General features: G+C 41.8%; 1 protein-coding gene across 6 annotated transcripts in view; it reads right to left on the bottom strand.

The window, feature by feature from the left end:
- RHBDD1 (rhomboid domain containing 1) overlaps nt 1-22,292 on the bottom strand; it is a 113,425-nt gene that overhangs the window by 85,915 nt on the left and 5,218 nt on the right. For 5 of the 6 annotated variants that reach the window (XR_004136867.2, XR_004136868.2, XR_010380704.1 and 2 more), the window contains exons 2-3: nt 4,647-5,154; nt 3,316-3,448 (exon numbers count right to left, since the gene is read on the bottom strand). Coding sequence is in view for 3 of the 6 variants with exons in the window: in XM_031452291.2 (XP_031308151.1) it covers nt 3,316-3,448; nt 4,647-5,079 (566 nt within the window). In the remaining 3 variants the exon portion in view is untranslated. Of the gene's footprint in view, nt 1-3,315; nt 3,449-4,646; nt 5,155-9,832; nt 9,893-22,292 lie in introns of all 6 variants that reach the window. The other variant, XM_010979090.3, reaches the window with a different exon arrangement.

The following is a 22,292-nucleotide window of genomic DNA, read 5'->3' as shown; positions in this document are numbered from 1 at the left end:
GTCTGACAACAGTAATGTGGTTTAGGAGATGTATGCTGAAATTTTTAGAGGCCAAGTTATCGTGAAGTTTGCAATTTAGTTTCCAAAGGCTCAGCGACTTTTCTTAATGTTTGAAAGTCTTTACAATTAAAAAATTGGAACAAGTCAAAAACATATTAAATCTATTTTTCTCTGATTTGGTCAACATAACCAACAAGTTTTTAGCAGGGTCACAGTAATATCTCCTCCAACGTTAGCAGTGAGGTGGTGCCCAAAGCCGAGGGGCCAAGGCTTTCAGAACTGCCATGTTATACTGAGGACTCTCCTTGGGTCCAAGGCAGTCACAGTCTGCTTCATCTGTGCTTAAGAGTAGCTTACAGGAATTTTTAAATTGCTCACTGTCATTCCAGATGGGAAAATCAAGGAGGAACAAGGAACGGGGAGACACAGAGCTCATGCAAACAAAGTTAAATAACATCTGGTTTATTTTATTAATTTTAGGAAGAAAAAAAATCATGGACACTACACACTTTCAGTCATTTATCTCACAATAAGAGCCATGAGTTATGCACTTTGTCATTTATAAAGTTTTTTCATATGGATTACCTCTTCGATTCTTTAAAACTAACTCATGAAACAGAGAAGGTGAGTCACGTTCCCATTTCCCAGATGAGGTAAATGATGCTCAGAGAGGTTGTTTGATTTGCCTGAGGTCCTTTGGCTGGCATGAGAGCCCAGGCCCCTTCATCCTGGACCACTGTCCTCTAGTGTGGTCACCGAGTGGCCATCTTACTTGGGTAACGTTTATTTCTCTGAGCTTCAGGCTCTGGACTAGACAGCCTTAAGCTTACATAAGAAACAGCAAAGGTTCATGATTTGGGCTGGAAGGTCACATCTGGCATCAGATCCCCCCTTCCTTCCATCAAAAGAAGATGGTGGAGGGGTGGGCGTGGAAGACGGCAGTGGGTGGGAGGTGGGAAGGGCAGGAGCCCAGCCTGTGAGGAGGCGGCATCCAGAAGCAGCCTGCACATCTCCCCTGTGCCACCTCAGGAACAGGGCCACTTCTTCCAACACAACCACCTAGCAGGGCCCAGGACATGCAGTGAAAGGAAAGGACCACGTGAGGCAAAGCAATCTCTGAAACAAGGGATATCCGAGTACTGTGAGAAAAGCCCCAGCAAATGGGTGTGATTACTTCACTCTGCTGATCGAGTCCACAACCCTCGTGGTGCCTGACGGCCGCTGTTTGGAGTGGCTTCCCTCCATAAAACTCCCTAGCTGGGGGAAATTACTAATTCTGTGGCTTTCATAAAACACAGAGGTCCAAAATGTTTGCTTGGCAGATTTTTTTCTTCTCCCAAGGGTAGCTCATTAAGTCCGTCAATAAAGCAGGCTTTGTTCTAAAGATTTACAGTGTTTTCCCAATGAAAATTCTAATTGACAACCACCAGGAGAGTAACAATGCAGAGCAAAGAGAGCCCTGGTTTCTCCCATTCTTCCAAGATCCATCTCAAAGAAGCACTCCCTTCTTAGGTTTCCTGGACCAGCGTTCGGCTCACTCTTTATTTGGACACAGCATAAGTAGATGCTTGGGTATCAGAAGTTTATCATTCAAAGTAGTCAAATCGTAAAAACCCAAAGATTTAGTGTTTCAAACTTCAAAGATAGGGAAATTCCATTTAATTCCCAGGCTCAGAATACCAGGTCCCTCCACGCAGAATAAGCGTATTACATAAAAATGCAACCATGCCTTTTCTATGGAAAGGCGGGGTGGGGGGGCGGGGAGACCCTAAAAAAATAAAATGCATGATGAGAGTCTTCAGAAACAGTCGCATGAGAATATTAAAGGCGCTGCTATTCAATGGATTCATTATAGAATAAAAGTTCAAGTACCGGAGGGAGTGATTTTCATATGAATGTTGGGTGTTGCCCTCACATACAAGAGTCCCCCGTCTACACAGAGAACCAAGTCACATCGAGCAAGTCAGGGAGCTGTGAGTGACAAGGTATAGAGACGGCTGTTCAGATAAGGGACAGACTTTACTGGACCCTTTTTCAAAGAGAACTTTGAAGATTTTGTTAGGCTTTCTTCGTGAAACTGTCACAAGATAACAATACAGTTGCAAATGAGTGGTGTTCAGTGGCCACATCACTGCCTTTTACAGACCAGCTGGCAATGGCTGCCCACGATGGGAAATTAGCATTAAAGAAGGACTCAAGGTTCCTGGGCTGACACACAGCCCGAGGAGAATATTCTCCAATAAAGTAGGACACCCTACACAGCCACACAAACCAAAAGCAAAGGAGAAAAGCTCCTGTCTGAAAAGGACAGCAGCAAAAACTCTCCTCCTTACTTCTTTCTGAGTCTTCCTGAATCTCCACCTTCTTCTCCAAACAGCGTCCATGTCCCCACAGTAAAAATAAACAAACCAACCATGGGCTTCCAGTTGCATTATACAGATTAAGAGAAGTGCAGCTGGTGGAAGAGGTCGGAAAATAACACAATTCACTCTCCTTTTTCTCAAAGGAAAGCAGAACAAGGAACCAAAGTGAGAGAGCTCTCCCCCACCCTGCCACCCCTCTCACTCCCCTAGTGCCCTGGGAACACCCAGACCAGGAATCAGGAGGCCTGTATCCTAACTAGTCTAGGATCTACCAAGAGCTGCTTGATGAGTCCCTTGACCGCCTGAATTTCCTTGTTCTCATCTGCAAAGGAAATTCATAGACATCAGTGGTTCCCCAACTGTGTTCCCTGAAGCTCCAGGGTTCCATGGAGCTGCCTCTGAGGCAGCCACAGTGACACAGGGGTAAGGCAAAGGGAGTGGGGCCCCATGCTTCCTCTCCACCCAAAACAGTTCAGAGTTGACCTATTTGATTTATCAAGATTGTGAGTGAACCCTTCTGTCTAAAGAGCCTATGATCACCAAGGCAATTCACAACTAAAATGGCTTAAAAGCACTGGACCAACATACCTTTTGGTTTTCTATCTTTATAATTATGTGGTTTCTATGTGCCTCGTTGGGTTACTGTTATTAGAATGAATGAATGAATAGGCTGGTTAACACTGATTCTCAAATCTGTGTATCAGGTTCTACTTAAAAGGTGAGGAAACAGAAACTCAGCTAAGGCAAGTGCACCAAAACCAGACAGCTCAGTAGCTGGCAGGATTCAAACCCAGGAATGTCAGACATTAAAACCTTTAAGCTGGACTCTGTCCTAACAGTTAAAGAATGAACTTCACTGCAAAAGACAACGTGGTTACCTCATTATTATTGCAATTCTTTTCTACCCAGAACATCACGTCCTTCATTTGTTTCTCTAAGGGTAAACACTTACCCTGGTGAGAGGAAGTGGATAGCCAGAAGTTCTGCCCAACAGGCAAACCTGTTGGGTACAGGAAAGCCCAAAACGCTGACAAAGCCTCCGGGGCAATAGTGGTTGTTAAGAACTTTCAAAGCAAACAGAACTCCTAGAAGAGAGTAAAGAGCATACAAACATCAACCCAAACGTGGAGACGATCAACGCTGGCAAAAAACTAACTGAAAGTGAACATGATTATTCGAGCACGTCCAGCTTTTCGCTTTGAAACATATTCTATTCCTTACGAGTCAGCCCAGCATTTGGTAGAGAGACAGTCTTCAAGGCAATCATTCCCTCAACGTTTCTTAACACAGAAGTTCACACTGGCTTTCAGTATTCTACTAAATATACAATGCACAAAATGGCAATAAGACACCAGCAATGGTATTAAATGCCCCTGAATTGTAAACTTCAAAATCATTCATTTTATGCTACGTGATTTTTAACTCAAACATTGAGTGTTTTTTTTTTTTTACATGGATGTGTGTTTTTCTGACCCTCATGGAAAGACATGCAGAAGGAACAGCGTATTTTGGTTCCTCCCCCATTATCAGATGCATCTTCGATGGAAGCGGGGAGGGTGGCAGGGAAAGCAGAGGGAAGGTTTGGTTTCCTTCTATTTTAGGACTGTTTCCCTCCTCCCCTTCACATTATAATTTTGAGAACATATTTCAAGTCCTGATGCCAATTTATAAGATACACATGAAAAAAAAAAATAGTGAGGGGAGTAGTGATAGGCAATGTGACATGTGGTTAAAAGTCGTGCAGGCTGGGTTCAAATCCCATCTCCACCACTTACGAGGTGTGTAACTTTGAGCAAGTTAACTAACTTCTCTGGGTTCTGGCTTCCTCACCTACAAAATCAAGGCACGGCCACCTCCCTATGGACCTGTTACATGAATTAAATAGCATGAATTGTGTAGAGAGACTACCATGGTTCTTAAAACATGGTGAGCATGCCATGGTAGGGTGCACTTATTTTAATGGGGTTATTGAGAGTCGCACTCATCTTCTTAGGATGGAGCCAGGGCATACTTCCAGGACTACGACTTCTACAAAACTACGTTTAGGCAGACCCTAGTCTTAAGTTGTCCAAAAGCGAATGATGCAGCATAATGGGAGATAGCAAGATCAGTGTCCCTCCTGTGCTTCAATCAGTCTATTCCCCAAAATCCAAGCCCCAGCAGCCCTCTGCCACTCGGAATTCAGTTCCCTCACCAACTGAGACTCAGGCTTCAGAAAATCCCAACAGCTGCATCTCCCTCACTGTCTTTACGCATGCTACCTTAGAAGCCCATCTGCCTTACCTGAGAAACCTACAGCACAGTTCCTTTTTAAGTTAGGTTCATTCATAAATTCCGCCAGAGCAAATTCCAAGAGCAAGTACACCACCCCAGTGAGTAGGGAGAATGTGGCAATGATGTAGGCAAACCATTTACTTCCCAGTCTTCTTTCCAACTTGATTCCTTTCCATAGCATGGACGCCATGTTGAAATACAAATGCCAATCATCCGCGTGGTGAAGAGGGGAAAGCAGGAGGCGCTGCCAGTCTTTCTGCTGGTAACATTTCTCCACGCTAAGGCAGGCGCTCAACAGCGGTTTCAGAGGATTCAAGAATAACCAGATGTTGAGGGCCAAAGTTGCCAGGGTGACAGGTGGAATATTGTTGACACCAACATGGATGATCTGAGAAAGGAGCAAGAGCAGCCCAATATTAACTCCTCTTGATCTCCGCTGCATGGTTAGGTGTCAAGCCAGGGATGCGAAGATGCGGTCAGGTTCTGGGAATCTGGGAAGATATACAGGCAGCTGAACCTAAAAGGTAAAATAAAATGCACATGAAAATCCATCAGCTAAGAATTAGTATATGACAAGACATACTCACTTAAATACGGACTTACGTTACATATGTATTTCTCTCTATGTAGGTATATACAGCTATTTCTTCTCCCATCTAACATAAACAATTATTTTCTGTGTTTTCCAGCATAACATCCAGGACACTGGCTGATGTCCCTCCTCATTTTACATTCTAGAGTAGAAATGTCATCCCAAATCCCAGTGGACCAGTTAATGGATGGATATGCTTTTTCTGACAAATACGCCATGAAAATGTGACTTGTCTTCCTTACAAACAAACTCGTAACCTAATTTGAAAAACATACAAAGATAGTGTGCGAATATTCAATAATGATTTCTTCTCAGAGTGCTGTACACAATTCTTCACCTCCTTCAGTTTTTTAAAGAAATGTTCAATTTTGATATTTTAGATAGAGTCTGCTCCAAAGTTTTTAAACATCAGCAAGCAAGTTTTAAAATGCAAGCATATTTTATCTTCTATTCTATGTGGGCAGATAGCAACTGCTAGAGTGCTTTATTTTCACAAAAACTTCCACTTTGAAAAGTGACCTACTGTGTGCCAAATCCTGGACTGAAACCGTCACTGTCTTTAAGTAACTCATTTTCTACTAAGAAGTAAATCAACAACTGCCACACAATGTTCTAAACACAGGGACAGAGGGAGCCCAGACCCGAGGCACAGCACTCAGCCAGAGGTGGCTGCAGTCTGGAGGGTAAACTGCATTTAGCAAGGAGGAAGACAGCCACGTTCAGTGGGCTATTTCTCCACGCCTGGGGCTGGCTTTTGGGACCTGCTTTGGTTACAGAATGAGGAACAAGGGACGCCCATTCCACATCTAGACCTCAAGATGATTTGCAGGCTTCTGCTCCCTCTTGAAACCCTCTCAGGCCATCATGTGGACAAGCCCAGGCTACCCCGCTGAATGATGGAAGACACACGCTCTAATCTCCGACAGCCCTGGTCACTGACCAACTAATGCCTCAGAAGCAAAGCTGTTGAGCTGAAAGCAGCTGACCACAACTGTGTAAGTCCAGCTGAGCCCGGGCGACTTTGGTGACCCACAGAATAGTGAGCTAAATAGATGAGATTTCAAATGAACTTCACCAAGTTTTGGAGTGGTTTGTTATGCAGCAATTACTAACCAACACAGAACACATTTGCTTCGGAAAGGAATTGGGTTATGCTTCAGGGAAGAAGCTTAAAGAAAGAGACACAGACTAAAGATGCCAGAGATAAAAAGAATCGAGTCTTTAGAGGGAACAGCCTTGTCCATCATAACAGGAAGGAAGAAGAAAGATGTCAGTTGCAGATATGGGTAAATAGGCAGATTGGGGGACAGGATGCTGAAAAAGTTCTCATCTAGCAGTTTTCTGATTTCCCTGTGGAGATTCCTCGGCTCCCGACCAAATACATAACTGATTCTGATACCCTAAGGATTCTAATTCAGACAAGTGCATGGGCTTTCGAGTTAAAAAACGCTGGATTCTCCTCCTTACTAGCCCTGTGACCTAGGCAAATTACTTAAACTTTAATTTCTTCACTTTAAATTGGAAATAATACCTCCTTCCCAGGATTACTGTAATGTGTCTGGAACAAAGTAGGTACTGAATAAATGGTAGCTACTTTATTCATTACTAAAAGGTAATCTCACTTATGTGAAAAAAGGCTTTGCAAATGGGAGCATCCTAAAAAGGCTCAAATGTACCCCTCATCAGCCCCAACATGGACTCTTATCAACATCACACCCAAAAGAAATGCCCAAGGAAGAATGACACATATGTGTGTGTGTTGTGTGTATACCTCCAATACTGGCACCACCCAAGTTTCTGCACTGCCATGGGCTTACTATCATAGCTCGGCAGCATTCTCGTGGAGCAGAGAACTTAATAAAATTTCAGCTGAAAAGCTCGCAGATAATTCTGGAGAAACAGACTATATTTTTCACATTGACGTTCAAGTTGAATTTCAAACCTCCAACTACTGTGACATGTTTGCAATTCCGCTCAATAAGGTTAGATCTCAAACATCCTTACCTGTAACAGGAGCAATGGAAAAATCTGGCCTTGATATTAAGTAACCAGCTTACAAGAAGTCACAAAATAAACATTTCAATATCAGTACAACCAGTGTCCTCTGATGCCAGGTATCAGCAGAAAATCAAAAGTATGTCTTTGCTTAAGAAAAACACCCCTCTCGACGGAAATCATTAGTGATGAAGAATATAAAGGAAAGGATAGTGGAATTTTCCAAGCTCATTTCACTTGTTATGCTTGCTTGATTTCTGCCCAAATCCATAGGCTCCTTTTTGTTTCCATCCCTTCTCACCTCTCGGCTCTACCTGCCGGCTGTTGACTGTTCTGCTTCCCTGGGACACTCCCTCCCTGCAGCATCCCCACTTCAATCTCCCCTTCTCTGCTTTTCAGTTTCCCCCCATCCTTACTCTCTTTTGCACACACTCATAGAATTCCACGCTCAGGGTTTCTGTAAGTCTTTATATCAGGATGGTTCCCAAATTTAAATCTTACAGCCTTGATTTCTCAGTAGGTTTCAGGGACATAATCTTACAGGAAGAAGATTATGCCTGAACTCTTGGTTTCTGAAAATGGAATTATCCCTCCTTCTCACAGAATGACTACTCAGCCACTCCCTCCAACACTCATTTGTTTAATAAATACCAAGTGCCAAGTGCATGTCAGTCCCTATGCCAGGCTTAGAGGTATACGGCAAAGACCAAAACGCTTGCAGTCCCAGCCCCTAAATGGCCCATTTCTATTTGTTGGAGAAAATTAAAATACTGGCTGCAGAAAATCACAAGATGAATAAAAGGATTGGTACACTCAGTGTGCAGGCAGAGATGACCGTAACCAATGTGAACAATGCATAGTATGTCGGACTCTGCTTTCAAAAGGTCATTAGAACATAAAGTTTTGAATTTTAAGTAGCGAAGATAAATCTGCACTACTTCATACCGGCTCCATGGCTGTTTCCTTCCTAGTAAGTTATCAAGTCAGCCTTGATATGAGGGATGCAGCCTGTATGTAACAAGGTAACAGAAAATCCGACTGGTTCATGAGAAGATCAAATCTGTACCTTGACCTTGTGGGCCAGGTAGGCATAGTTCTAGAACACCAAAGACAACAGATTACAACAAGCGAGCACTTACTGTAAGATGAACATTGTTTTGTCCTGTTCATCAAATACATAGAAATGTTTAGAGAGCTGAGCTGTAAGAGACAGCACAGGGGCATAACTGATGAGCTGGGAACAGGTGCAATGTGCTTGGTTTTGAATGTCTTGGACCCAGACTGTAACCAGTTACACCTGCTCAAGGAAGGGCAGGCTGGTCCCTGCACTCAACCCCTCCCCTACCTCATAAACACACCCTCCCCGGCACACTCAACATGCCCCAAACTGAACACTGGATGGTCCCTTTCAATTCTGCTCCTTGTCCCATGTGCCAGGTCTCAGGACACAGAATCTCCAGCTACCCAGCTGTTCAGGTTGGAGACGGAGAAACCATCCTCGACACCTCCTTCGCTCTCTTCACTCCGCTGCCCCCAAATCCCACCCATCACGCTGTGCTGATTCTTCCCAACAGCTGGCATCAACCTGCCTCTTTCTAGCTCTACAGCCACCACTCCAGGGGTGGAGCCGCCATCACAACTTGCCTGGGTTGCCACAACTCTGCTTCTCCTCTTCTCCCTGCCAACCGTTTTCCACTGCTGCTCAGAGGAATCTCCATAAAACTGAAGACAGAGTCCCCTGCAGTCAGCCTCCAATGACTGGAGTGAAGTGCAAACTCTTGACCATAATCACACCACAAATTACTCCTGATTTCCAGTGCCCTGCCTACGCCCCCGGTCTCACCTCTCACTGGTCTCTGCCTCGGTCACTATGACCCGGCCACACGAGTGCTCCCATACCAGGAGCTCCGTGGTTAAAGCATAAATGCCGAGGGCAGCATTATCTTACCCGTTTTTACCACCGTCTGACTGCCCAGAGCCCAGCACAGAGACTGGTACGTAGTCAGAGCTTAGTATTTACCCAATGACTCAAGACTAGCATGTTAACTGTATCTACATTCTACATAAGCGACACCGACTGAAAAGGTCTGGATACCTATGAGGTGTTCATCTCTATGTATTTTTCCTGCACTTGCAGCAACTTTCCTCACAGAACTATACATAATATTCCTCTCACCATTTTTAGTTCCAGAACAGTGTTTATAACATTCATCTAAACTTTACAGAAATAAACCTCTGATCCATTTAAAATATATTAATAGGCTGCTTTGCCAGAACTATTTGATAAAAAAGGCGTTTTAATTATGTAGTAATCCACACCAGACAGCACTTTATCAGGGTTGTGACAGAGAGAAACGGAAGACCTCTTAAAATATTGATAGGAAAATTAGCCATATTTACTTTTAATGAGAAATTAAAAATTAAACAGGTATGTAATAAGAAAAAAATAAGTGGCTAGAACAAACAAAAGAGACTGAATTCATAACTTGGGAAACCAACACGTCTCACAGGGGAGAGAAAGGAGTTTTACAAAAAGGGGGAAGAAACTAATCACGGTGATTTCCAGTTCTACACACACAGCAGGAACTGTCTCACAACTATCACCTACCTCGGTGATACAGATCTTGATTTTCAGTTTAAATGTTCAAGAAGAACTCAGGCCATTACACTGCAAGAATACACACCAGTTATAAACGACATTCCCAATTTGGCATCTGATAGTAACCAAATTATTTTCACAAGAAAGAAAAAAACAGTCTTAACAGGAGTAATCGAACACTATTCTGAAAACAGCCTTCCACGTCACTGGAAGTGCAACAAATCTTAAAATTATTCACTGAGATCTTTTAAAATCGTGCAAGGCTTTTTTTTTTTTTTTTAAAGAATCAAGAAAAGGTTTATCACTACATATTTGAGGTAGATTCATGCTTTGTCATTATCACTCTTTCCATGCCTCTGGTAAATTTCTTTTAAGTTCCATACATTTTAAGTATATGCTCTGAAAAAGAATTCATAGAGGAGAATGCATGTTCGTTCAAGTCACTTGGCACGTATGTACAAAGGCTCTGCTACCACCTAGGTTCAATACTTCGCTAATGCCTGACTTTCTAGGTGCTTAAGCTTTGGTTTTTAAAAATTGAGATATAATTCACATACCATAAAGTTCACTGTCTTAAAGTATACAATTTAGCGGGGGTTTTTTTGGTATATTCACAAGGCTGTGCAATTATTACTACTTCCAGAACATTTTCATTACCCCCAAAAGAAACCCAGGCCCCATCAGCAGTCACTCTCAGCTCAGCTTCCCACCCCACCCAGCGTCTGGCAACCGCTCGTCGACTAATATGTGGCCTTTTACGCTGGGCTTCTTTCGCTTAGCATACTGTTTTCAAGGGTCATCCACCCTGCGGGAAGTGTCAATACTTAGTTCTGTTTTATGGCCAAATAATATTTCATCACCTAAATGTATCTGTGTTTATCGATTTATCAGTTGATGGACATTTGTATTGTTCTCGCTTTTTGGCTATAGTGAATAATGCCGCTGTGTACACTCACTCATGTGTAATTTTCTTGTAGAAACCTATGTTTTCAGTTCTCTTGGTCCTATACCAAGGAACGGAATTGCTGGGTCAGATGATAATGCTACGCTTAACTTTCTAAAGAACTACCAAACTGTTTTCCAGATTTCTGTGCCATTTGACGTTCCCTCCAGCAGCGTATGAGGGTTCCAGTCGCTCCAAATTCATTACTCAACAGTACTTGTTTGTATCCACCTTTTTTATTATAATCATCCTAGTGGATGTGAAGTGGGACTGATTTGCATTTCTCTAGGGACTAATGATGCTGAGCACATGCTTAAATTTTCATTGCTTAAAACATGATATAAATACTCACATGCATAGGTACACATACTCATACAGACAAGCATGTACCCTCTCTGTCTCTGTCTCTCTCTCTGTCTCTGTCTCTCTCTCCAAGAAATACTTTAATAAGCTTCGGTCAAAAGAAAGCTTCAGAAAGAAAGACGACACCATAAAGAAATCACCCCAGTCAAACTGCCAGGACTTTAGCACTACCATCGCCCTGCGAAGTGATGTGATAAAAGTACGTGTGGACGTACTTCAACAGCAGAGACATGGCTTAGGCCAATGTGTTCGACTCTAAATACTGTAAAATCGTTCTGAAAGATGCAGAAGGTTAGTATGATTTATTGTTTCAAACAAAGCAAAAAAGATATAGAAACAGCAGACTGGGTATGCTCAACATAAAAACTTCTGCTTTTTAAATTACAAGAGCTGAACAACAAATTAGTGCATCATAAATATCACATTAACTCGGGCAAAATATACACAAAACAACTAGATGTATTTTCTCTCTCCTACTGTTTGTGAGTACCGTCTGCTTTCTCTAGGAACGAACTGAACTGGCTCATTTCTTCTCACTCCTGCAACTCTCTCAGGAATCTTATCATTTGTGGCTTTCCTAATCCAAACGTAAGAAACTGTTTTTACTACCTGTTACTACAGGGCCAATAGATAGGAACGTTTCAGTCCAGCACAATAATAATAAGAAAATTCTTTGTTCTTCCAATAACACTTCTTAGCATAATTGTATTTTTCCTAAAAGGTATTAGCTTTCTTAAGCCCCAAGAAAACCCAATTACAAAATGCAGATTTTCAAGATATTTTTGAAAATAAGAAAATGGCAACATATAATACGTATTTGCATTTAACAGAAAACAAGAATTTATTAACTGAATTCTTGCAAAATGTTTCCTCTTTTCAAATATATGAATGCATTTCAAAAAGCTTACAGAACTTATCTGCAATACATAGCTGTTAAATGCAATACATAGTTGTGTGAATAACATGCAAATTATACTTTTAAAAGTTAGTATTTAAATACTAAATGTAATAGCAGCTGCAGCTGGTCTGGCTTCACATCATTACACTGTGTTCACTCTACCAGAATGCATCATCTGCCTGAGCTGACTAGTAAATGGGGGGTTCTGGGGGTCCAGCGTGGACTCCTCATTAGAGCACAGTCATCATTTAATGACAAGTTGCAAATAAATGGCAAATTTTTTCTGTCCATCTAAATCTGTTACATGGCTTCAGGAGCTACAATTAACGATAAAAATCAAAGAGAATCAGGTTAGGACTCTGTTTTCTTATTTCACATCAGAGGCAGAGAGATACAAAGAAATGGAGACAATCAAATGAATGAAAACTGACTTCATGAATAAAATATGAAAACTGGAATCAAACTATATTAAGAAGGTACTAGGAATGTAGTCCTCATGAATACTGTGACACTCAGTAATTAATCCTAGTATCTGTTTCAGGAAATAGCTACAACTTGGACTCTGTTCCGGAAGAAACTGGGAATTGAGAGCACTTTCCCATTTTCAGGGCTGCTGAGATCTCCACTTATATAAAGGTTCTGCAGCCTCATACACTTCACCATCATGACCACAACAGAAAGTCTTCCCAACTCGACACACCCATTAAACCACCTCTCCAAGGCCAACAGGCTAAATCTTTCTAAGCTACCAGATCCGGCTTAAACACACAAGACCTAGCTTTTAACACCCAAGAGCTCCTCTTTCCCTTTTTCCTGCATACACCATCTCTCCAAATGTACACAATTACAAGACTTCCCATACCCAGTGGGACAGTGTCCACCTATCTTTTATGATGCCTGTCTTAAGTATCAACACCAAGGAGGTGGAAGACAGAACACCCAACCTCTGGGGAGTTAGGATTTAAGACCACTAAAATGACATAAGAAGTTAAAGAAGGTCCCAGATTACCAAGCGGTCATTGGTAAGGTCACAGGTTATGTGATGACAAATCCAACCCAAGGTCGTATCACCTGACACTTCTCCCCCAATCTACTCCATCAGGCCTGATTCAATCTGCTTAAAATCCAATCTCATCGTGTCATCCCCTGTCTCCAGTCCGTCATGCTTTCTTACCGAGAACAGGCTTTTTGTACTTCATCACTGTAAGACTGAACAGAATCCTAGTTCACAGAATGACTCTGAAGCCTAATGGCCTGTGTTCAAGTCCTGCCTCAACTGCTTGGAACTGTATGACCATGGGCAAGTTCTTCATCAATCTAGACCTACCTAAGTTTCCTCATTTATAAAACAGATACAAATAATAGTAAGACCTGCCCGATAGAGTTATTGGTAAGTTAGTCATATATGGAAAACAAACAGAACAATGCCTGAAACATAATAAGGACTTTATAAGTATTAGCTGATATAAAATCATCATCTGATCAATTTCAAGCATTTCACCCTTATGATGTGTATATAAATGTCTTTATGATGTTTCCGGCAATGTTATATATACACATCTCAGCCTTATAATGTTTACCTACCACAGCCCTGGGTAACATTTTCTTGTTTTGTTTTGTTTTTATTGTAGACCATGTCCTGCCTTTTATTTCTGTGGGCAGCAGCACATCTCACCAGCCAGAACACAGCCCAGGGAAGGGACCCAAAGCATGGGGGCATCCACACCCCCTTCCAGAGTGGAAAACAGCGTTCCCAGTTTTCTCCTTACAGCCATAAATAACATTATTCTCCAATAATAACTAATATTTACACAGTTATTTATTGTTCACGAAGTAGTTAAGTATACTTGCTTCATTTCAATTTTCACAGTCTGTGACGACAAAAATAGTTCCATGTTATGACTGGCTGGCCTACCCAGAACTTGGCAAAAAAATCACTTTACTGTCCTGTTAGCCATTCTGAAGCCTGCTCTGTAGATCTGTCCAGATGAGAAGTAGGAGCTTCCGCCCTTGAGACAGTCTCTGGAAGTTAAATGTCTCTGTCCAAGGTGCTAAATAATTATGGCCCATCACCACAGGCGGGCAGTTCCATGGGGCTCTCTCACCACCAGAGGTCACCAAAGTGAATTTCACATACTTTCCACAGTTCATATTTTAAATCTGACCATTCAAAACATAACCGCCCAATTTAATGGAAATCCTTTCAGCAGTTTTGGTGTGAAACCGTCAAAAAAGAGGCAGAAATCCTACTTTATCTTTTTTTTAGTATAGATAAAGAAACCAAGATGACAATGCTCATACACTGGACTACTAGGACTCAAGTCCATCACCAGCAGACAGTGCTGCTTGCCAGGCGAGCCCTTCAACTTTCGGTCTCTCACAAATGCAGCCCTGCAGCTACTGTCCATCCCTGTGAGAGGTGTCCATCGTCCTGCCTATCCATCACTCAAGAAAGCCAATGTCCACACTTACACAGCACAAAACAAATGCCTTGAATGTCTACAAGGCGTTACATAAAAATCCCTTGAAATTCTAGGCAGGCCAGGAAATAGCTCAAACTTCGGCTTCACAACCAATCTTTTTAACTCAATAGAAATACTTAAGCAAGATGTCAACTACTTTTCTTTCACGTAACTGCTTCTTGGTGGGTAAACTCAAGTTTAAAAGAATTTTTTTTAAGTGTTAAAGAGGACTAAAACAATGTTTCATTTTTAGTTCAATCTCTACTTGTATGTTGTAAAATTTAATTAGAGCTATTTTCAGTAATAAGTGAGAAAAAAGCGATTAAAAGGATGAAGTTTCAATACTTCCCATTTAGCAAAGGGCTGCTTCTTTTATGAAAAATAAGACCTTGCCAAAAAGATAAGGTAAAGCCACACATTTTAAGCTAGATATTGCTTCTGTCAAAAATGAGACCCACTACAATATGTGCATTATCAAGTGAGCCCTCACTATGGGTGCCTGGGGCCTGACCTCACTAGGGACCCTGGGAGCTGGCATGGAAGTGTCTCAGTGTTAGCTCCCAAAGGGCTAGGGGTCTGCTTTAACGCCCTATCACTGGTGGCTTGCCAGGGCAGGAAAAGTGGGGGCCAGGGATCTGAGAAAATACTCAGGCAAAGAACTGCAGTGCAGGAGGCTGGGAGTCTGTCAGAGTCACCAAGGGCACGGGGATGAGGGCAGGGCCATGACAGTGCTGCGGGCATCACTCCCTGATCTGAGACACACTCCCACCTGCTCCCCCCAACCCATTCAATTCTGCCCCATCCTTCAAAGCCAGCCCCTGTCTTGCCTCCTTAATATCGACTCCCTGATCACGTCAGCACTCACTAATCTTCCACAATGCCTTCTAAGTGTATGGTTCACCAGTGCCACCTGGATGTCACCAAAGGCCTTTTTCATCTCCACCACACTGTGTCCTCAGTGCACCTTGGGGAGAGCACATAACTGGAGTCCTGATTGGTCTCAATGGCTGCCTTTAGAGTTAAGAGCTATGTGAACTTAGGCAAGTCACTTAACCTGAGCCCCAGTTTCCCGCTATGGAAAACAGAATAGTGACAGTAACAGCTAAACCTGATCCAAGAATTCTCGTAAAGATTAAATGACTTAAAAACACCAAAGTGCTTAGAATAATGCCAAGCACACAGTAAATATTCATGAAATCTTAGCTATTGTTTTAATGATTTAAATAGAAATAACCCCTTGTTACTGACTTACAGTTTTTCTAAATACAGATCAAATACAAAAATCCAATCATTGGCTAAAGTTACACACTTTACAGTAATAGTTAATCTTCGGTAGTGTTGTTCTCAAAGTTTACATGTGTGCCACCACCTGACACAGTTAATTCTTACATCAGGACCCACAAAACTGAGGCCGCCCCGGTGGCCTGCCCATGTCCCAAGTCTAGACCTAAGCCAGCCAGCATTTATGGGAAACACCTCACTGCCCAGGAAACCCCACGCCAATCACACTCCTCCAGCTCAGCTTCAGCCAGCTCGCCTCACCCAAGAACACAGGACCTGCTGGACTTAGAGGTCCAGCTTGGACCTGGCTCCAGAGTCCTTGTTCTTCAAATGAAGTTCTGAGTCACATTTGTCTGCAGAGAAGTTGAGAGTTTTCAACTTTCAAGAGAGCCTATGTTCACACTCCAGCAGTGCATCAAGATGACCGTTTAAATGTTCCGACTAGTTACTGCTGTTGGGAGGGCTTCAGTTCCAGGTAAGCTGACTGTAGGACAGCAGAACGCGCAATCCCATAAGACATAAGGATTATCTTGAGTTGAACGCAATTAAGAAAAGCAGATACAACTAAAGCTTTCTACCCTCCCCTACCTGCTTAAAAGCGGGACATAAATTTACAAAGGTATCCCCCTTGTCTACCAGGTAGAACGGAAGTTCAGCACCAGAGAAAAGCTTACAACCAGCTCCCAAAAATCTACACAGCAAACCTTACCAACCAGCCCTTATCTGCCACCAGTTCCCCCACCTATTTGCCTTCCTACTATTTGCTGCCCTAGAAACTCAAAGTCCTCTTCCCTTTGCCTTGTCACTTCTCTAAAAATGTATTGTTCTCTTGTTAAAATGCTATACAAGCCCAGGTTCTAACCGTCTCTTTGAGTTTCTCATCACTGGGTACTTCCACTGTGTGCACGACACATATGCTAATAAGTTTGCTTGTTTTTCTCTTATAAGTCTATCCTTTGTCAGTCCACCGGATAGGGCCCCAGTGGAGAACCTAGGAACGTAGAAGGAAAAAATAATGTTTCCTCTCCTACTCAGTCTTGCCTGTGATCTGCAATTCGAGCCTGTGCCTCCAGGTTGGAGGGTGCGAATTTACCCTGTGACCTCGATTTTCTGAAGAATCTAAGAAAAGTCATTGATTTTCAGTTTGCTCAGGGTTCTTCTTGTTGTGACCCTCAGGTTGATGACTTCTGAGCTCTTTACATGTCAGAGCTGAGGCAGGAAGTCAGCCCCCACTGCCTTTTAATAAGAGATACAACACTTCAACTACCCGAAAGAATTAGGAAGATTATTTGAGCATAAAGAGTAATCTTTTCCTAAGAAAGTGCAGTTGGCCACTTCCATTAAACATACCAAAATGTATATGCATTTTGAAATATTTCAAATGTGGAAAATCTCAGGACATAAAACTTTTACTCCACCAAATGTAATTATTTCTTGATACAATTCAACTTGTAGATCTATATTTGAGTAGTACAAAGTAACATTCAAGTACCCAATTTCTTTTAGTAATTGTCATCATAGCTTAAAAAACAACAAAAATCTGTTTTTAAAATCAAATTAAAAACAAAGAAGTAGCAACAGTCCCAATGTCATTTTTCTCACTTGGGGATACACTCCATATAAACAGAGAAGCTGAGGGACAAAAGCCCCTGTGCCTTCTCCGACCTTCTCCCGCCAGGACCGGGAGCTGCCTGGCAAGGACTCTGGGAAGAAGGGGGTGGGGGTGGGGGATGTGGCGTGCGCCCTGCCTGGCACTCTTTCACCCTCTCAGGCCCTAACCTGCAAAATAAGGTTCAATTTGAGAAGGAAGCCACAGGGTGGCAAAAATATCTTTCCTACCTTTTAGAATTATTAGTCCAAAGGATCACTTTCTCAACTTTTAGCTCTTGTGTTTTGCCAAATCTCCAAAACCTGCACGGTCAGCTCATGTCACTTTGCCTTTGGAGAATGACTTTTGCAGAAATGCGCCTTTATGTTATGAGAGGCCTTGACACAGGTCCTACTCCCCCAAGGGACTGCCAGGAGGCAGCATCTTCGCATTCGTGTAAAACACCCTCCAGACTTACCGCTCCTTGTGCAAAGTCCCATCAGAGCTAGAAAAAGCTTCATTTCACCTAATACACACATATGCTTTCTTCTGCCAAGAGCTACTCAGCCATTTGTTTGCTTCTTGTCCCCCGCCGCTTTACTACTCGCTTCTGTCTTTTATAAAACCGATACTTTCTGAAAATAGGTAAATAATGTACAAATATGGGCCAAGATGAAAAATGTGAAGTCAGTTCAATTCAGAGGATAAGTCAGGGAAGCTTCCTCACCTGCACCAGACTTTAAAAGAGAAAAAAATGGATAAAAGGAGGAAAGGTATTTTAAAGGGAGGAAATAGCACGCATGCGCTGTGAGCGCAGAGACAGGAAAAACATTAAATAGACTTGGTGAAGTTTAAGATCATTAGGCCAGTCAGTTCCACTACAGCACTTGTTTTGAAACAAGCAAGTCTGTTCAAATGCAATTAATATATCTGGGAACAATTTGAGCACAGTGCAAATTCTGCATCTTATGATGCACTATTTCATCAGCAAGAATCCCTGGGTGAATGCGAGAAACTGCACCCCTTGAAGAAAGCTGCACAGGAATTCAAAAATGCCTACCTTGGCACACCTCAAACATCCACCCGCTACCTCAGTTCACTGAGTATTTTATGAGTTACCTCCAACCACATCTGCAATCACAGCCTGACATCCAATCCAGCTAACCCGCCTGACAATAATTCACAAGCTGCAATCCGACAACTGCTTCCACAAGCAAAGTTCAGGACTTTTTGAAAGTAAAGCGCCATATTTCTTATAGTAAGCACTTCTGTATTTCTATAACATTTAACAGGTGTAAAACTATGCTACCATTATTTTTCCTCCTTTTTTTTTTCTAATGTACCACTGACAAAGTTTTTGAGTTTTCTGCTCCTAAGACCATGTGCACCATGAGCTCTGTGGTTTTTACTGCATGATTTCTCATAGTATGACGTCACGTCTAGCCGAGCTGACTACTACCCTGGTCTAAAGTGTGTGGCAGGGAGGACCTGTACCCAGGGACTGCTGCTCATTAGCCATTGTTATCTCACCTCCACTCTGTGTTTTACTCCTACCATCCCATTTATTAACCAAAATCACCCAAGTTAGAGGCTCTCAACACTCAAATATTTACATACCACATGCTCTGAACTTTCTCAGACAAATTTGAATAAGAGAAGGCAAATTCTCTTTCAATCTATCAAATATGCCCCTTATTCTCCCCCTTATGTCTCCTCCACCAAAAGTTGCTTTACCTTCCTTCACATGGAATTTAAAACCAAGATTCATTTAGTTTTGGCATTTGTTGACTTGACCGTATGTCCTAAATGTGCCAAGGTTTCATGTCGGATTATAATTATTGAAATATACAGACAACACCTGTGTTTGGCCAGATGATTTTCATAAGAGATACCAGTATAATATTCAGTTTGAGTGTAATAGTTCCAGCAAAGTAAGAACCCAAGATCAGATGCTCTGACAACACATGCAGCTCAGTGAACCAACTGCATTTACATGCACTGTGCATGTTTCACTTCTAGACAGCATACAAGGTCAAATCGCTAACTGTCAGTTACAATAAGCTTCCAAACTTCTGGTCAATTACCTGGTTAATACCAAAAGACAAGGCTATGACATCATTACGGTTATAATTAATTTACACAGATCAGCTTCCTGTTAATCAAATACATCTTTAAAAGCATTTAATTATTTTTCACCTAGAAAGTAACTCTCAGCTTTGTTAAATGAAAAGCAAGCTTGCTGAACTCAACGTGAAAGGCTGTCAGGCTGCTCTAAGACACAAAGGACAAAAGCCTTCACAGGACACACTCCTGCAATACAGGAGCCACTGCCATGTTCACAGCAAACAGAAACAAAGATGACGGATAATACAAGACATCTGAACAGCTTCCGAACATAAAGAAGTTGTCCAGGAACTGGGGGTAAACAGAGAGGCTCTGGAAAAAGAAACACCACAGTGCTTTTTGTCAAAATGATACACAGGACCAGCAATAGTAACGTATGCAGGACAGGACAGGAGTTAAGGGCATGATCTTTGATAAGAGCTCCACAGTACACCAGCTACATAACCTCAGCAAAGTTATTTAGCTGCTGGTTTCTGACCTGTGCAAGGAGATAATGCAGCCTCATCTGGTGTTGTGACACTTAAATGAGATTATATATAATCATAAATTGGGAAATGATAGTACTTTAACCCATATAAACACATGAATTAAAATAAGGCTTAAGATTAAAAATTTTAAATAGCTTTAAAGTGTTTTTATAACTTAGTAAACAATTAGCATTTTTCTGGGCTATCTATGATCCTACATTTTTAAACAGCATCATGTGATTTAATTACACATTTTTTTTTAATAATAATATGATGGGGCATGTGAAGGGCACATGAAAATAGAAATACTTTTTAAACTAAATTTTATAATAAAATCTCAAACCAGAGTTTTTGTCAAGATCATCTTTAAATTAGCATTAAATTTGAGAATTTAACGAGCCTCAGGATTTCAGGATTAAAAAAAACTCTATGTCAGATGGCAAAATTTTTATTTTTCTGTCTTTTTTAAAGTGCTAGTCTTCACAGAAATGATCAGATTATCTTCATACAGGAAAAATGAAACACTGGATTTTGTATATAATCTTGACTTTTGCTCCACAGTGAGGTGAATTAGTGTCAACTCCAATTCGGATCCATCACCACTTATGATTTCCAGGATCAATCATAAGCTGGTTCCTTCTCTCGCAGCCTACAAGTTTTAGTGTAATGAGGGCTCATTAAAGTTCCCCGACTGACAGCCCTTCAGACGTAGGTCCTTAAACCAAGAGGCACACAGGGAGCAGCCATGCCAGCACCCCACCATCACTCCCTTCGAGACGATTTAAGCAATTCCATTCTCACATTTGCTCCACACCAGACTTCTTTGTCTACCTAAAGTCAATAAAAAAAGGTGATAGCCATAACCCCATTTAAATTAACTTGTGTAGGAATTGTGAGTGAATTATTTATGTAACTGAAATCCTCCCAGCACAAGGACCAGTCAAGCGGGGAAAAGCATGCCAGACTTCAGAGATGTTTATGTTCCACAAGCACACGGGACGTCCACTAATTACCAGGTGGTGGGATAGCTTGCACACCTCATTCTTTCAGTAGCAGGTGAGAGATGGCTCTCACTCCCATCGGACCCCCATTTCTGGGGGGACCAGAAATCAAGGGTGCTTTTCCTACACTGATTCAAGAATGACAGTGATCAGAGCTGGAATAACAACTCTCTCCCTGGAATCTAAAACTCGTGCAGAGACACAAAGAGCAACAACGCCTCCATCTGACACTCAAAACATTAACTTAAAGAATTTTCCAGATCTACCAAGGTCTACCTAAGCCTCAAGAGCTCAGCTAGCTGCTGTCCTATGGTCGGGTTTTTCTGTAGATTTTCTGAGCTTATCCATATACTTCCAATAAACCTCTTGTTCTTGAATAAATTATCTTGATAACTTAGTTAACTTAAATTCTACTGTTTGTAGTCAAAGAACCCTACCCAGATATTAGGGCATTTGCCAAGGGCTGGCAGCAATCCTAGCTCATTTCAAGCATCACCAACTCTCATTTTTTTACTGAGTACAACACTCTAGCTGATGGGAGGACCAAAACGTGTAGGGGATATAAACAGCATCTCAAAGGTCTGCGACGGGCGTGCTATTCCCAAAGGAAGAGGCATGCACAGAGCTGAGGATGGGTAACTCCTGCATAAATAAGGCAAAATCCTCTTTCAGTCATACTCTTACTGTATAAACAGACACTGGATGAATAATGTTATTTCAAAAGGGAAAACTGATGGTCTAAAATTTTTCTACTTATACAAGGTTGATGTTTTTAAAGAATACACCTAATTACTGCAGTGATTTTCAAAACACTGGACTCCCTTTGTTCGTCATTGAAAGTAAGACTAGTCTTCACGTTTAATAAAATGTTATCACTTTATAAAAACTTATGACCAGAACTTCAGGACAATGAATCACTTAGATTCACAGAAGGATAGAAGGAAGGAAGGGAGGGGAGGAAAGGAGAGAAAAAGGGAGAGGGAGAGACGGGAGGGGGGGAGGGGGAAGGAAGGAAGGAAAAAGAAAAAAGAAAAAACAGGAATAAGAGGCTTCTTTCAGTCTCACAGCCTTCAGGAAAGAATATGGAAGTATCCTACGTGCTTTTCCATGGAAAGCTATCCCCCGCCTCACTTTTCACCATCATGCAGTTCATTAACGGACGTAAATCTTCGTATCTGTCTAATCACGTACCCAGAGAAGGAAACCAATGGATGTGAAACTATAGCAATAAAAACATTAAGCACATAATTTTATGTATCACTGTCTATAGTCCATCATTTATTAAATATTCGAGCATCTACTAAGGGACAAGCTCCGTCCTTTCAGGCAACCATGGCCTTGA

Source organism: Camelus dromedarius, chromosome 4 (genome assembly GCF_036321535.1).
Source record: "Camelus dromedarius isolate mCamDro1 chromosome 4, mCamDro1.pat, whole genome shotgun sequence".
NCBI lineage: Eukaryota > Metazoa > Chordata > Mammalia > Artiodactyla > Camelidae > Camelus > Camelus dromedarius.
The sequence above is the reverse complement of the archived record's forward strand: the minus strand, read 5'-3'. Positions and strand labels throughout refer to the sequence as shown.